The sequence below is a fragment of the Choloepus didactylus genome, chromosome 6 (genome assembly GCF_015220235.1).
Source record: "Choloepus didactylus isolate mChoDid1 chromosome 6, mChoDid1.pri, whole genome shotgun sequence".
Classification (NCBI taxonomy): Eukaryota; Metazoa; Chordata; class Mammalia; order Pilosa; family Megalonychidae; genus Choloepus; species Choloepus didactylus.
In genome coordinates, this window is record NC_051312.1 from 27920247 (window position 1) to 27938084 (window position 17838).

The 17838-nt window shown below is 34.9% G+C and overlaps 1 protein-coding gene, 1 non-coding gene and 1 pseudogene across 2 annotated transcripts; 1 reads left to right on the top strand and 2 right to left on the bottom strand.

The window, feature by feature from the left end:
• The first annotated feature begins 1241 nt into the window (after window positions 1–1241).
• LOC119538984 lies at window positions 1242–1346 on the top strand. The gene has a single exon (XR_005217759.1). It is a non-coding gene; the product is annotated as a U6 spliceosomal RNA (small nuclear RNA).
• A 6178-nt stretch (window positions 1347–7524) lies between these two features.
• Window positions 7525–8476, bottom strand: LOC119536823 (annotated as a pseudogene).
• Window positions 8477–11589: 3113 nt separating this feature from the next.
• LOC119536824 (olfactory receptor 5D13-like) lies at window positions 11590–12534 on the bottom strand. The gene has a single exon (XM_037839553.1). The coding sequence runs from the start codon at window positions 12532–12534 to the stop codon at window positions 11590–11592; it is 945 nt and encodes a 314-aa protein (XP_037695481.1).
• Window positions 12535–17838: the final 5304 nt, after the last annotated feature.

Below are 17838 nucleotides of genomic sequence, written 5' to 3' on the forward strand. Positions count from 1 at the left end.
TGATGGCAAAGGCAGGATCTCTTGTCTCTGGAAAGTTTGGTCGGGAGTGATGCCTGCAATCTAATATCTGCAGTCACAACTGTTGGGACATGAACCCTGGAGAATTTCTATTGCCCTATTCTCCAGAGAACACAAAGTAAACAATTAAAATTAACCACCTTTCTCTGATATAATTTTTGTGTACTAGAAAACTTGGTGGAAAATATAGCAGTATTAGGGACATTGAAAATATGAAACAATTTAAATTTTAAAGTCATTTCCCTTAAGCTATTATCACTCCTATACCCTCCACAATTATAAAAATGAATATAATCACAGGATTCATAATTATCAAATACCAGTGAGTGACTTCATATATCTGTCATAACCCTCTTCCTCCACACCACCCACTCAAAACATATTGGAGAAGTGTGAAAAGCCAGCTTTCAGGTGATTATGAGTTATTGAGAATAAATACTTACAATGGCAAATATTCAAGTGGAAAAATGGTCTGATCTCTGTTAAATCTCTATGTATTTTGTTGCTCTTTCTCTCTCTGTCTTTTCCAGCTATTCCGACCTCTTTGCAATTCCTTGACAAAATAGTATCTTCTTCCTTCTGGTCCCTTCTACTGGTGTTTCTTCTGACTGCCATGCTTTCCTTTTAAGTTTTTGCTTAAATGCACCTTTTCAATAACATACAGTTCTGTGAACCCACATTTGTATTGCAGAGATTATCCTACTACCCAATTTTAGTGTTTAAAATACTCAATAAGCTTCAAACATATTTTATTGCATTTAGTGTACATTGTGTTTCCTCCTGCTGGAATGAGTTTCAGGAAAGCAGGGAATTTCTGCTGTTTGGCTCACTGATCTAGTTCAAGTCTCAAGATGGTAACTAGTGCAAAGTCAGTGTATTAAAGAATATTTGTTGAAAGATAAATAAGATTTTCCATGAACATGGGAAACTACCAAAACTCTGGGGATTTGGGTTGTAGAGGGGAGATAGTTGAAAGAACAAAGAACAATCAGGTTTGTTTTAGAAGAGGTGATTATTAAAACCGGGTGGTCAAAACTAAAAACAAAACAAACTGTTCATTCTGCTGGATTTCTTATCTCTAGTCAGATTTATAAAATACAAATACTGAATTTCCAAAATCAAATACAGCCTGATGAAATTACTAACAAATGGAAACCAGTATCTCAAATATTCTCCTTTAGTAAAAGTTTGGGAAAAAGTAGCCTTACCAAAGTTTTATTGTGGTGCTGGTTTCAGCAGCACATATACTAAAATTGGAATGACACAGATGATTAGCATGGCCCCAGCACATGGATGACACACAAATTCATGAAGCATTCCATATTTTTATTTTAGGTTGTATATATTTCACTAGAATAAAAATGTAAAAAAAAAATCCTATTGTGCAAATAAAAGTTTTATTGAGTGTATTTATTCAGCAAATATTTTGCATACCCAATGCAAGCAAAGATATGAGAGTAATTAATTTCATTAATTTAAATCAATTGTTTTATGAGATTAAATTTATGCAATTAAATTAATTAATGAGATTAAACATTCATTCAGAAATGAATCACATTCAAACTTTTCTCTCAAAAGAGATATAATCTCTTTGTAGTAATGATCAGCTCCATTGAACATAGACTGAAGAGTAGGTATGCACTAATCATTATCTAAAAAGTCATATTTTGTGCACTTTGTTTTCTGTTATGGAAACCAGGGAAAGGAGGTTGAGTGCATAAGGAGTTTACATACATATTCATTTCTTTATTCATCCAGTCATTACCAAATATTTGTTATAGGTTTAACATGAGCCAGGCACTATCTTAGGTATTGGGGGGAAAGAGAGGCAAATTTCCTTCCTTTATCAAATTGGCATGCAATGGGGAAAACAAAAAAATACAAAAACAAATATGTAATTATTTTTCCAATAATGAGTAGTGCTGAAGAGACCAGCTAGGGTTATCAGTTTAAGTAGGGAGATCATGCAAGACCACAGAGAAATGCAATTTAAGCACAAGCCATTATGAAGTGAGGGAGCAAACTATGCAAACATATCAGGTTCCCTTGTCTTCCAGCTTTTTATTTCTTCCAAGCTTCTCTCTCTGTGACCTTCTTTTTAAGGCCTCCAGTAATAGGATTAAGGCCCATCTTGATTCAATTGGCCACACCTTAACAGAAATAACTTCATCAAAAGATCCTATTTAAAAGATTCACAACCAAAGGAGTGGAGTAAGATTAAGAACATGCTTTTCTGGGGTACATAACTCCAAGCCACCACACACACCTTCTTTGATACTACAGCTGTCACTTCTATTATGAGGACAATTTTGTTTTCAATGTCATTTATATAATTATTTATTTACTTTATACTAATATAATCAGGTAGAAGTGAGGCACTGTCAAAGTGCTGTATTGCAAGTCCTAAAGAAAATGCTTTACACTATGTAGGTGTGTTTGAAACATTGATAGGTTAATTTATTTTTATTTGCTTTCAGTTGGTAGAGATTGTTTTTCTTTGGTTCTTAATATAAATCTCTTTTTTTTTTCAAATTGTATTAAATATTACCTTTTTCTAAAATGAAAACTATTTTATAAGGTACAGTCCCAGAAGTTTTCATCCTTACTTACCCATTTTACTTATTTTTTAATTGTTTCAAAAATTTTTCCATATTTTAAACAATTTTCTGCATCTCATCTTTTTTCACTTAACAATATACCATGGAGGACATTCCATAACAGAGTATAAAAGTCATCCTCTTTCTTTTATTACAGTTAAATAGTACTTCACTGTGACCCATAGATTATTTTCATATTGAATTTTATCCATTTTGTTATTATAAATAATGCTTGTTAATGTTATTTCATATTTTTTGTGATTCTATCTTTAAAATGGATTTTTAGATTTGTGATTGCTTAGAAAAGGGATAAATGCATATGTGATTTTCTGAGTGTTTAAAGTCACCTTCTGTAGGGACTTTAGTTTCTTACAACTTTGCCCCCAGTGAACAAAAATGTCTTTTCCCCCCAAACTTCATTTACAGGATATGTCATTAAATTTTTGTATTTCTGCCAATCTGATACAGGGACAAATGATATCTCAGGAAAGTTTTTATTTGCTTTTCTTACTACAAATGCAGTTGAAACACTTTTCATATACTTAAGGATTAATTTGTATTCCTTTTATGGGAACTATTTAATCAAATATCTATTTTTCTATAGGATTGTTTGTTGTTTACTCTTCAACTGTATGTGATACATAATGATTTTTTACAATTATTCATTTGTCATTTTAATTTCTTTTCTGTTGTTTTTGTCATGAAGCTTTTACATATTTACTTAATCTAAACTTTAACCTCCATTCTCTAGAACACTCATTTGGCATGTGAAATAGAGAACAGTTCCAATTTTATCTTTTTTCACTTGGTTACCTATTTTTCCCAATATGTCACTGCTTAATAATGACATTATATAATTTTTGTTAAATTTTATAAAGTTTAACCTTCCTGCTGTAATTTGTTTTAACTTTTAGGGTTTTTCCTTGGATTTTGTGCTTGCTTATTTCTTCATATGAAATTTAGTTCAGACATTTTGAATCATGATTCCTTAATAACCCCACCTAATGATTTATTGCATTCATTGTGGGCCTAAAACTATAAATTAGAAAAAAGAAAAGAGAAAACTTACAGGCCTAATAATAATGGGAATGCAGCCTTTGGAGTCAATACTATCCAGTCATAATCCAGGTATATTGAAATGAAACCATCAGTTGTCCATTCTGAAGGAAAAAAAATAATTTCTATGACTTCTCATATTGACAGCCTCAAAGACAGTATTCTGAAAGGGCACTTGATTTGGACTCAAAGAGTTAAGTTTTGCTTTACCTCAGTCATTTCTAGTTATATAAACCTGTGGAAATGATAATTTATTTAAACTTGTATTTCATCATTGTTCCAGTTTACTAATGCTGCCGTTATGCAAAATAACCAGAAATGGATTGGCTTTTATAAAAGAGGGTTTATATGCTTACACAGTTAAAGTCTTAAGGCCATAAAATGTCCAGAGTAAGGCATCAACAATCAGGTACCTTCCCTGGAGGATGTCCAATGGAGTCCAGAAAACCTCTGGTATCTGGGAAGGCACATGGCTGGCATCCACTTGCTCTTAGGTTGCATTTCAAAATGGCTTTCTCCAAATGTTGCTCTTGGGGCATTTTGTCCTCTCTTAGCTGCAGCTCTTCCAAAATGTCACTCTCAGTTGCTTGCAGGTCCTTCTGTCTGTGAATTCCTTTATAGGACTCCAGTGATCCAATTAACACCCACCCTGAATGGGCAGGGTAACATCTCCATGGAAATTATCCAATCAAACATTTCACTCACAGTTCATTGAGTCACATCTCCATGCAAACACTCAAAGGATTCCAATCTAATCAACACTAATACATCAGCCCCTCACTTTTCATCAAAGAACATGGTGTTTGGGGAGACATAATATATCCAAACTGGCATAATGATCTACACATCACATATAAGTGTCCTTGCCCTGTGTTCTTCTCAAAATAAGAAGTTACTGTCTCAAGTGCTAGGGCACCCATTAATGGAATTCATGGATCTTCAGGATGGAAGGAATGAAGGTGTTGAAAAACTATTCCTCCTTTTACTACACAGCGCATCAATCTTTGTCTCCCCAAAACTCAATGCTTCTTACATGTTTAACAATCAATACTGACAAGTAAAACAAATAACTTTAAAGGCAAGTCACTCATTATCATATGCATTAACAGATCAGAAAGCCCTTCCCTATGGCAGGTCAGCATCATCCTCTAAGTAACTCTATTCCACACTTTCAATTACGTGAGAAAACAACACATTCAGTCAAAGGATTTATTGACTCTGTGGATGGAATTTTAAATAGATCCATTTAAAAGAATCTTCTGGTGAAATAGAATTGTGTTAACACACTGAAAACAAGACCAGGCATTATGTTACCCAGAAAAATCTAGACTTCTTGATACAGGATTATTAGAAGCCTGATGCCCAGCTTTTGGAATTTAATATATTTCAGTTTCATAATAACTTTTGGCTCACAACAAACTTCTATAAACTCATTGTTTATCCAGGATAGAATACAAAATAGAATTTCAATTAATTAATTAAACACACATGCAGAAGTAAACAGAACTCCCTTGTACTGATATAATTACTCCACACAAGAAAAATATTTTAACACCATAAAATGAAAAGTGTAATATCAAAATATGTGCCATTCATTAATATTTAATATTATGAAAACACTTAACATTATTCCATTATCATTTTTAAAATTCCACTACAGTTACGTATCCACATGGACCTTGTGCCAGCTTGGATACATTATGTCCCCCCAAAAGCCATATTTTTATCCAATCCTGTGGGATATTTGGATTAGGTTGTTTCCATGAAGATGTGATTCACCCAACTGTAGGCCATACTTTACATTAGATTATTTCCATTGAAGTGTGGCACTGCCCATTCAGCATGGGTCTTGATTAGTTTACTGGAGCCTTTAAAAAGAGCTGTCAATAGGCTCTGATTCTTGCTGATGCTTGCTAATGCTTAGATGCTTGCAGATGCAGACAGAGGATGTTTGGAGGTGCTTAGCTAAGAGATGCTAGTGCAGAATTTGCTCTGGAGAAGCTAAGAGAGACAAGCCCAGAGATAGTCTGGAAAACACCATTTTAAAATGCAACCTGGGAGCAAACAGACACTAGCCACATGCCTTCCCAGCTGACAGAGGTGTTCTGAACCCGATTGGCCTTCCTCCAGTGAAGGTATCCCCTTGTTGATGCCTTTGTTTGAATACTTTTTGTCCTCAGAACTATAACTTTGTAACCAAATATACCCCTTTTATAAAAGCCCATTCATTTCTGATATTTTGCAAAATGGCAGCATTAGCAAACTGGAACAGACCCATACCACTTTATGGACTAATGTTTGGATAAACTGGACAAAAGTCACAACTATTGTTCAGAAATCCTGAAATACATCATTGAGAACTTCTCTTTCTGCCATGGATTCAGTCACACTACAACTAAAATTCTGAATGGAGATTAATTAATGCATATACCTCTGGATACATTATTGAAAGAGGGTCTTCAGGGAGACATTGACATCAGTGATTTAATTCTGCAAATATTCATTAGAATTATGTTCATCAGAAATATTCATTATGCCTATTATGTATTGGCAAATTGTTACCTACTTCAAGAAGTAAACTATACCTGTTAGGTATTGTCATGGAAATTTTTATATGGATTATCACATTCCATATTTACAAAAAGCCCATGAGTCATTACTTTCTCCACACAGGGGTAAGGAAACCTAAGTTCATTGAATCAGCAAAGTCTACAAATCCCATGTAAATATTGGTATCAGATGGATCTGGGTTTGAATTTAAATTTAGAGGTTCTAACTATGAAACCTGGGACAATCTTCTAAACTTCAAGATTCCTATTTGTAAATACAAATACAGTCCTTGTGAGAATTAAGTAAATACAAATGCTTATAAGCCATCTAGTATAGTGTCTGACACATAGAAATTCTTAATAATGATAATGGCAATATGAGAGAAGAATAAAAGTAAACACCAGAGCTTCATGGACAATGGGCAGGAGAAAAGGGCTACAGTCTAGATTATGTTCACTTTTCTACCATACAGATCTCAATTCCTTATTCCCACCCACTTTAGCCACACAGAAGTTCATGAAATCAACTGTGAAGTTTTACTGTTTGGTAATTTGCATCTGCTATTGTCCCTGCCTTCTAGATCCTTTCCCCAGTCAACTGAACTAAATTTTATTCTGTCTTCTAGGCTTGGAGCAGGCACTTCTGTTTCTGGAAAGTGAGCCTCAAGACCTTCTTTCAGCATTAGCTATCCTCCTCGCTCTTTCAAAGGCTCTTCATGCTCATGCAGTCATTGAATATATCATGTATAATTTACAGTGTTTGTGTTTATACCCTATTCTTGTGGTTAAATTGCATTAAGAAATGGATTATTAGAACAAATCCTTCTCTGAGACTTTGTTCTTTAACTTTCTAGCTGTAAAACACTGGACAATGTATTTAATCTCCTAGGTAAATCTCCTGTGTAAAACAGAATATTACTATTACCTGACCTCATGTATCACTTTGGGTCTTAAATGTGATACAATTTGACAAAATTTGTCTCAGAGCCTGTCATTCAGAAAATGTTAAAGAAATGAAAGTTATTAGTATTTATAACAAATTTGCCTTTTACAGCTGTTATTTGTAGGATTTTTGTTTGTTTGCTGTTAGACAATTTGAAGAAATAAATAATTTATGGATCAAAATTCTGTGGATTGTATCACAGAATTAAACCTCTGACATTGTCAAAGGATTTGAACTTATCAGTTGACAATCTATTAAAATCACCATCTTCTATAAAAGCATCTTACAAAATTCTGTGTGATTTAGATGCATTTGGAACTGGCCCAGTTACTCATTGGGATGAAAAACATTTGAGGTTGGTTCAGTGAAATAAGACTTCTGTATCTATTAACTTTTGGAAGGCCTCCTTCACATCCTTGTTCCTCAGGGTGTAGATGAGAGGGTTCAGCATGGGATTGACCACTGTGTAAAATACAGAGGCCACTTTGACTGTCCTGAGTTCTTGGAGTTGGTCACACAGTAGAGGGATAGCATGGTCCCATGGAAGATGGTGATGGAGGTCAGTTGGGTGGAGAAGGCTCTGCTACACCCACTGGCAGAATGGATTTTCAGTACAGTCACAAAAATAAAAACAGATGAAGTGAGGATGATCAAGAGAGTACTCACCTCACTGAAGGTGGCAAAGCCAAAAAGCAGCAGGTGGGGAATGTGTGTATTGGAGCTTGAGACATCAATGAGAGCAGTATATTCACAAAAAATACACAAATTACATTATGCCCATAATAGTGTAGATGGAGAGCATAACAAAGGAGCACGTAGGGGCCAAACATACCCCAGAGATATGACCCATCCTCTAGCAGGGCACAGAGCCTCTGTGACATGGCCACTGTGTAAAGTCACAAAGTGGTCATAAGCCACCACAGCCAGCAGGAAGGACTCAGTCACCACAGCAGTGCAGGACAGGAAAACCTGCAGCATGCAGCTCAAGTACAAGATGCTTTGTCTGCTATGACCAAGTTCTTAAGCAGCTTGGGAGTGATGTTGGAAGAGTGAGAAAAATCACCAAAAGGAAGGTGACTGAGGAAAAAATATACGAAGGTATGAAATTTGGGGTTAATCTTTATGACTGCTATCATCCTGAGATTTCATGCTACAGTGATAACATACATGGACAGAAACACCAGTAAGAGCAGAATCTGAAGCTCTGGGTAATCTGTGAACCCTAAGAGGGTAAAGGTGGTCTCCACACTCGGATTTTTTTCAGCCATTACCACAGTCCCTTTAATGGAAGATGATGGGACAGAGTTGTTCATACCAAAAAGATTTATGTGAGTGAGTATCAAATATGTTATGATTTTCTAAAAGAAAAATAAAAGGGAGTTATTGGAGTGAGTTTCCTCCATAAGATCATGCCTCATCCAGATAGCTTCTATGTATATATCAAACCAAGCTGACTCTCTAAAACATCTTTGAATTCCCATAACTCTTGAAAGCTAAGATTTATCAAATATTCTAGCAATACAAACCAGAAAGTTATCTTTGCATATGAATAACAGCACATTGAGTCAATTCTTATGAAAGTTTACATACACCCACTTAAGATGTGTATGAATAGGATATGGATAAATATCCATTTCTAGGTGGCAAGTTTATTATATTCTTTGTGAAATGGTTGTTAGTGGGTGATAAATACAATTATTTTCAGAGTATGAAGTTCTTAGTTAATCAGTTTTGGAGAGCAATTACAGTAACTAACATAAAAAGAAAAATTAATGACCCAAAGTACTCTATTAGGAAAATCATATTTTCATTGTTTCAAAGAAAATCTGAAGCAACTTACCTGCTACAGAGAAACAGGCCACTGCCCCCTGTTCCTCTATAAGCTGAGTTAACTGGGGCATCATGGATCTTATACCTAACTCTATAGCCCTTGGGGCTCAAACTCGGGAGAATCAGTAGCAACTCATTCCTCACAGCCTCAAAACAAGTAATTAAGGCAAATTCTGGGTATCTTATATCCTTTTTAATGACTAGAATTTCCTTGTAATTACACAGAAGATTTAAAACATGGAATTGACTTCTAGGCTTTATTTGTATATCATTAAAATTCCTTCTGGAACTAATAAACCTAAGCTAATGCAGGATTCTCAAAGGGTAGTCCCTACATCATCTTTTCCAGAATTGACTGGAATTCTGGGTTATGAAGATTCCCAGATGCAAATAGGATTTCCTAAATCAGGATTCCTAGCAATGTGATCCAATGATTTCTATATTAAATAAGGAATTTGGGTGACACTTAGGATCACTAAAGTGTATGAACTACTGCTAATTGATTTTTTTTAAAGGGAAGTTCAGATTAATCCCTTTGCTTTCCCTAGATGGTGAGATGCAGTATTTAAGATGTTATGTATATTTAGCAAGGTGCTAGAAAATAAGAAGAATAAATGAACAGATTTTGTTAATTTAGTCAAAAATGTAACAGATTTTTGAATATTTATTATGCAAATGATTATTTAATATTTTACATTTTGCCTCTCTATGCTCACTTTATGCTCTTGTCCCTCTCACTATGTGCACCAGAAGGCTGCTATCAATGGGCTGTGTCACTCAAGCTCCTGTATCCTTGAGTTTCAGACTATTGGTGTGAAACCTGAAGTCACAAGTCTTTTGTGGTTACTGCATTCCCAAACCATTTTCTTAATGTTTTGCTTGATTTTTCTTCCTCAGAGTCTTTTATAATCTATCTTTTTTATCTACCTAAAATATGTGTCACTATTTCTTGAATTTTTTATTTTTTCTTATTTTTTGCATTTTTCCTTCCTAAAGAGTGATGTAATAAAAAATGGCAATGTAGGGAACTTGGAAAGTCCATTCCTCAATACAAGCAAGGAGTAACTAGTAAAAACTGTCAAAATCAATTTTCTTTGGAACTCTAGAAACTAACAAAAATTTGCAGCAAGGAGGGGAATGCTTTGTTAAGAACAAAGAGCTGAATCTCAGTAAAAATAGAGAACTTTGTGCTTTTCTAGATTGCCATGGTCCTATTTCCCATTCCATGGTTTGGTGGTGGCCTTGGAGCCAACAGCCCATGTTCTCATAAGAACAATGGTACCAGAGGGAGCAGAATGGACCTTATTCTCAAAGAATAGTTGTCATTTGTTTTGATCAGTCTGGTGGCTCCCTGGAGGACTGGTTCAAAGGGTTTGCCTTATGTTACCTATCCTGGGAATTTTGCAGTGCTGAGGTGGCTATCCAGGGAATGAAAACATTTAAACAAAAATGCTGCCTGTGGAAACGAATTACCATTGGGACAAAAAATAGACCACAAAAAACATGGGAGACAGCTCAGTCACGAGATGCTTTGAAAAGCTCAGACATGTTTCTAGGAATATAGAGGGCCAGGTGTATGCCCAAGCCTGGGAGATGCTCAGGAAAGACCTGAGAGGGCCCTGATCTCTCATCTCAGGCTGATGTTCAGGCTCAGTGTTAAAGGTGGGCATCAGCATGCACAAAACTCATCTGGAAAGACTGGGACACTTTTCTTTTATTGTTCTAGGCCTTTAAAGAAATATGTCTCCACTCATTAGCTGACCACTAAGGTAATGGAAAAGAGTGACTTTTGAAATCAGGAATTAGTATTCAAAACCAAGTGGCACTAGGATATCAATAGACAAAGGAATATAGTTGAGAGTCCAGAAATAGCCTGACATTCTCATGGCTTCAACAGGATGATGAATGTGTAAAACATCATTTATTATGCCAGTATATGAACTGGGTGATTTGGGTTTGTGGTCTAATAATTAGTTGCTGTATTGTTTTCCCAGAGCAGCCACAACATATTGTCTACACACTTGGTGAATTAGAACAGCAGAAATTTATTCTTTGATAGTTTTGGGGGATAAAGTCTAAAACAAAGTTGCCAGCAGGGCTGTACTCTCTCCAAAGGCCCTAGGGATGAGGGCTTATTTGCCTCTTCCACCCTCTGCTTGCTCCTGGTGTTCCTTCATTTCTGGCAGCCTAACACTCATCTCTGCTTCCATCCGCACATGGCCTTCTTCCCTGTGTGTCTGTGTGTCCTTTGCTGTCTATAGTAATGCTCCACTGTGATCTCATCTGGATCCTTAACTTACATCTGCAAAGGCCCCATTTTATAAAAAGTTCACAATCTGATGTTCTGGTGAACAAGATATGTTGGGGGAACATTATTCAATACACTACACTTGCATTACTTCATATAAAGTTCAAAGTGATTTTATTAAACATTGCAGTTAATAGACAGTAAATGATCAGTTACCTAGTCTGTAACAAAAGATTTAAAAATCTGGTCAGATGAAATGAACAAAATAAATTGAAACATCACCTCTATTGGAAACATTGTATAATCCCAAGTATAATAAATGAGATTCCTTAGGAATTTAAAAAAACTTCAACAAACTTTTATTGGTTGATTCATTAATTTCCTGATGGTCTCTTTCACATCTTTGTTCCTGAGGCTGTAGATCAAAGGGTTCAGCATGGGGATCACCACTGAATAAAACACAGAGCCTACTTTGACAATGAGCCCTGAGTTTTTGGAATTGGGTAGACAATAGAGGAATAACACAGTCCCATGGAAAATAGTGATGGCCATCAGGTGGGAGGCACAGGTGGAGAAAGCTTTCTGCCACCCACCCACAGAAGGCATTCTTATGACAATGACAAAAATGAAAATATAAGAAGTGAAGATGATCCCAAGACTACTCACTTCATCAAATATGGCAATGACAAAACAAAGCATTTGGCTGATATAGGGTTCAGAGCAGGCGGCTGAGACAATGGCAGAGTACTCACAGACAAAATTGTTTATGATGTTAGACCCACGGAAAGATAATTCTAAGAGGAAATATGTCAGTATCAGGGAAGAGAGTATACTCCATGTGTAGGGTCCAGCCACTAAGGATGCACAGAGCTTTGGGGACATGATGACTGTGTACAGCAGCGGGTTACAAACAGCCACAAATCGGTCATAGGCCATCACTGCCAGCATGAATGTTTCTGTCACTGCAAATGTACAAGCCAAGAAGAACTGCATGAAGCACCCAGTGAAGGAGATGGTTCTGTCTTCCACAACCAAGTTCTCCAAGAGTTTAGGTGTAACTACAGTGGAAAAACAGAAATCCACAAAGGACAAGTGGCTGAGAAAAAAGTACATGGGTGTGTGGAGTTTGGAATTGATCTTGATAATCATGATCATGCCCAAATTCCCCAACACAGTCACTGTGTAGATGGTCAGAAATACCAGGAAGAGGGGCCCCTGGAGCTCAGGGTACTCAGAGAAGCCCAAGAGGATGAATGTGGCTCTGGCACTCTGATTTCCTTCAGCTAACATCATGATTGTTCTCGGAGAAATTCTGATATAATGATAATAAATAATAAAAATATTAGTGATGCTCATACACTTACGTAAAACATTTTCCATGTGTCAAACCTTGTGCTCAAACATTAAAGTATATTAATTAATTTAGGTCTCTGAAAAACATTGTGAACTATAAAACAAGCAGCCCAGCTATTCACATAAGGAAACTGAGGCATCTATAATTTAAGGAACTTGTCTGTGGTTGCATAGTTGGTTAGGGTCATGCTGGATTTTGAACCCAAGAACATTATCCTAGGAGGCAGAACTTGAATTATGAAGTTTCCTCAAGAGAAGTAGTTTTCTACAGTGTTGTGGAAAATACATGTTTTTCACAGTCCCATCATTCTGAAGGTTCATGCTTTTTAAGAGTATTAATATAAGAATGAATGTAAATTTAGTGCTAAAAAGCATCACTGAAGGATCCTATAAATCTTAGGGGAGATAAAACTGATAGAGTTATTATGTCCAGAGAGGATCACTGGAGTTATCCTGGCCCTGGGATGGTAGTCTTTTTGAGTCTCCACAGGAATTTCTGAGTTTTGTAAACAAGTGGATGTTGAAAGAAATACAGCCTTGTATATCTTCAAGTTTTCATTTAATTCTCTCCTGATGCTTCAATAATTGCCTTACTATTCTGAAAATAATTAAGCAACCTTGTAAAGTGATGAAGTAGCATTTCCTGACGTATTTTTTTATTCCAAAGATTCATTCCCACATTCTTTAGTGCCTTCTTAGAGTCACCCAATGCTCTCACATACTAACTGAGAATATTTGATCATTAGCTTTTTTAACATGCAATTTTCTTGAGATATATTCATAAACCATACAATTCATCATATCATTGACCCCTTGAATTTGTGTGGTACATTTGTTAGTATTGAAAGAATATTAAAATATTACTATTGAGAGTCCCCAGTTTGCAATTTCCCCATATACTTCTCTATTATTAACTGCTTAATATGTGCAGAATGTTTAAGTTAAATTTAAATGTTTGGATTATTATCTTTTAAATGTCTTATTTTTTTTATGTGATAACATTAGCAGCCATATTATAGTATCAAATGGCTGTACTATTGTATGATGATACAAACTCTGAACCAGAGGGTAACTGGAACTGTGTTTTGCCAATGCATTCCTTATTTCCCAGAGCATGATTGCCAAAGATTATAGATTGATACTGGAGCATTGCCTCACTAAGTATTGTAGAGGGATGCTGATTAAATCTGTATAGGTAATTATCTTGCTATGGCTCATTCAATCTTTGTTATATTTGTTTGTTATTTAGAGAAAACAAAAAGATCAGTTATTTGCAAGGAATTTATAACCACAAAAGCCTCTATGTGTCCAGTTATGATTACAAAATATGTTGAGTCATTAAAAATATGTTGGTGAAAATTTTAAGTTAATAAAATCTTAGTGTAAATCCCAAAAATGAAGACATCATCTAAGTTTTCCTGACCAGCTCAAGGTAGAAATGAAGTATTTTCTTTTCCATAGCTAAATGTCATTTCTGACTTTATTAAAGTGAATTTCCTGCATGAGGAAAAGTAATGGTTAGGATAGTAACAAAGAGCTAATGAAAGACCAACATAATGAAGGAAGCATGGATTTTGGAAACAGATTTCATTTTAATATCAAGTTTTCCCATTTGCTGGATTATCTTTACTGAATTATTCAAATTTTCTGAGTCTTGACTTCATTATACATGAAATGAGAAAAATAAGGATACAATAATACATAGCAAATAGGTGTACAATTATCAAAAAAAAAAACAAAAAAACAAAGTTAAAATGGTTAATTCCATGTCTGGCAGGTATGGAGTACAGGGAACATATGTTCACCCTTTTAGTTTTTAATCCTATGACTAATCAGTATGATTTTTTAACACTTATGTGAATATAAAACCTCTAAGACTCTGAGCAAGGACAAATCTGGCCATCCAAAGGGCATATAGGAGCAGTGTGAGACCAATGGGAGGCTCAGCCTTCTTTCCTGAATCTCCTTTTAACCCTCCTGGTTTTAATTAAACCACTTGGTTAATTTTCATTAACTCACATGGTTTTAATTAAACCACTGCCCTTCAGTATGTTTTTCAGGTTCTCCGCTTTCCTTTCTCATCACTGTCTGGCTCACTACAGTTCTCCTTTTCTCCTCTCAGGTTGGTAGTTGTGGGAGAGACATCAAACTGTAACCACTACTCAGACAACCTTCCTGAAATATTTCTGCTCTACATTTTGAGGTCATTGATTTCTTCATCCCTTGATTATTACAGTTGTCATGACAATCTATGGTTCCAAAGACTTCAATTGTGCCCTATAACCTAATCCATCAAATTTAATTTTCTCTTCTTGGTTTTACCTTAAGCTTTAACTTAGTTATTTCCCAGTATTCAGTCTTCTTTAATGATGACAATATTCTTAGTCTATCAAGAACAACAGATGCTCATTTATTCCTTGGTTTATTTGATTTTTAATTTTGTTTACCTGATATATCCTGTTTTAGTAGACTACTGATTAGAGCACTTCAAATAGTTAAAGCATTAGACCAAAATCAATATTACAAAAAGCTTTCCCTTTTTACTTAACCAGGAGTTTCTAAATTCTTGTCATCCCTACATTGTTAGAAAAACAAAATTTTATATGTTGTGTTTACTGTTACTTTATGCATATTATTCTCATCTTCTCTTGACAAGATTTTGAGACATTGAGGCTATTCTCACATTTAATTATTTTATTTTTAAAACTTGTAGAATGACTGTACTATGCTAGGCACATGGTAGATATTCTTATAGCAGAAATCAGAATGATACCCAAGGAAGGAGGGAGGGATTAGATATTAACAAGGTGAACCCTTGGAAAATGGACATATGGACATAATAGATGTTATGGCATTTGGACTACACAATGTTTTCCCTGCTTCAGAGGTTCCAGGACCCCAATATCTCCCATACAAGTCAAAGTTACCACAAGTCACCTCACCTGAAGCCAACTCACCTGGAAATCCTGCAACTGTTATTAAAAGTCCCCAGGAAATTTCTCACTCAGGTTTCAAACACTTTTTATAATATCAAGATGTTTGTATGCCCAGAAGGAATCCACAATGTGTTTGAATTAATATTCCAGCAATAATATTTTTCTTTCCTAATATTAAGAAAATCTCAGAAAAAGGAGAGAGAGAGAGAGAGGATTGGAAGTTGACTTCTAGGAACAAAATCTAGGGTTTATGTATGCCTCCATGACCGCAGGGATTTAAACCCTAGAGAATCCTAACTGAACAATTTTTCTTTAATCTAAGAAATTAGATGAAATGTTCTTCCATGTGGCATTTTGAAAGAAAGTAATTTCTTTAAATCACTGGAAAGAATGCCTCATCAAGTCCATTTAAAATATTTCTTTAAAAATTTTTAATTTTTTAAAATATGCAAATGGACTTAGAAATTATAACTGCAGTCAAACACAAATGAAAAGAAAAATTAGCTAAAAAGCAACTATTCAGGGATAATTTAGGTTAGCATTTTGCTATACTGTTTTTTTTCTTTTCTATGTATATATTTGCCTGTGTGTATGTGTTTAGCTATACAGACTATCAATATACAGAATATGCATTTGTTTCCATTTGAACTAAAATAATAATCATTGCTCTTAGGAAATATTGATTCCCATAATAAAAATTAATTTGTGTTTTCTTTTAATATGGGCACACTGATGTTCCATGTTTATATTAATATAATCAAATCATAAAATCTCTTGGATCCATTTCTTGAAGATCAGAAATGCATTTTTAAATTTTTTATCATTTTTTGTAGAATATAACATATATACATAAAAGTGATAATTTTCCAAGTGTGATTTAACAAGTAGTTAGAGAGCAAATTTCAAAGACTTCCACAGTCTCATTTATTTCCTTATTGTGAAATACAACATATATGCAAAAAAGGTAATACTGTAATTTGAAAGTTATCACCTTTTTGTATATGAATGTTATATTTCATAATAAGGAAATAACTGAAACTATGGTTCTGTAAATCATAACAAATGCATTTCTGAAGCATGTTTAACTCTGTAAAACCATTGTGTGTGGTCCACTCCATTTGTTCCACTGCACACAAACACCACCCAGTTGGATCCACTTACGCTTCCCCTGGGCTCCTGACAATCTGACTAAGCCTTGCCAGACTCTACCTGTACCACACCAGGAGAAGTCTATCAAAGATCATAATTTTCTTTTATAGACAGCATGGCCTTGTTCCAGAATCCCAGGGACCTGGGATTTCCTTGAGCTCCACACTGAGCATCTGTCAGGAACATTTTATTTCCAATTGAAAGTGGGACAGGCAGGCACATTTTAAAGTCTCTTGACTGTTCACCTTATATTATCATTGAGTTTCCCTTCAACTTTTGAAAAAATGGCACACTTTTATTAGGTCATCCTCTAGCAGTGAGAAGGTTGTTACTACCACTGTGATAACTTGACACTTACATTAGGTCAATGACAAAAAGATACACAGAAAAACAGCCATGGTATTTAACTGTAAAAATTTAAAATGAATTTATGAAAAGCCATGGTTTAGGATGAGGCTTGTATGCAAATTGAAACTAAAACTAGGAAGTTTAAAATCAACAAGCATCCTTATAAATTTTCTTTTATCAACTGTTCCTTAAAAGTGCCACTGCTTCCAGTTTTTGTACTACAAAATTTCATTCTCACAAACATTTGATGTTGCACTAGTGAAGACTAAAATGTATCCAAACATAAAAACTGACATTTCATTTCCTGATTAATCTCTATGAGCTAGAGCTCCTTGTTTTATACCTGAACAGAAAAATACCAAAAGAGAAATGAACTGACCTGAAACCAGATGTTCTTGATTAATTAACTTATTGAGAGTTTCTTTTTATGATAAATGAACTACAGTGATTTTTTTTCTCAGAAATCAAACATTTTCTAAGATTGCAACAGTCTTGATGCTCATAATAGAAATAATAGTATATTTCAACAAATGAATCAGTAAAATGGCATTTTCTTCCTGGGCATGAGAAATTTCAGGAAGTACAAAAAAGTAATGAAAACTGAAGAATTACAACTGGAATATTACTCCATGGAACACAAGCCAAGCAATTAGTTGTTGAAACATTCTCTGGTGTCATTGCAGAAGATTATTTTCTTCTAATTCATTAGGAATCAGTGCATCACCAAATCTAATCCATTAGCTTCTTTGAGAAATTGAATCATTTAAATAATACATATTTGCTTAGGAAATTATGTACTACAGAGTTTGAA

Bases quoted from the DNA above. Each gene is read 5' to 3' on its own strand.
- LOC119536824 (XM_037839553.1), bottom strand. From the start codon at position 12,534: ATGATGTTAGCTGAAGGAAATCAGAGTGCCAGAGCCACATTCATCCTC.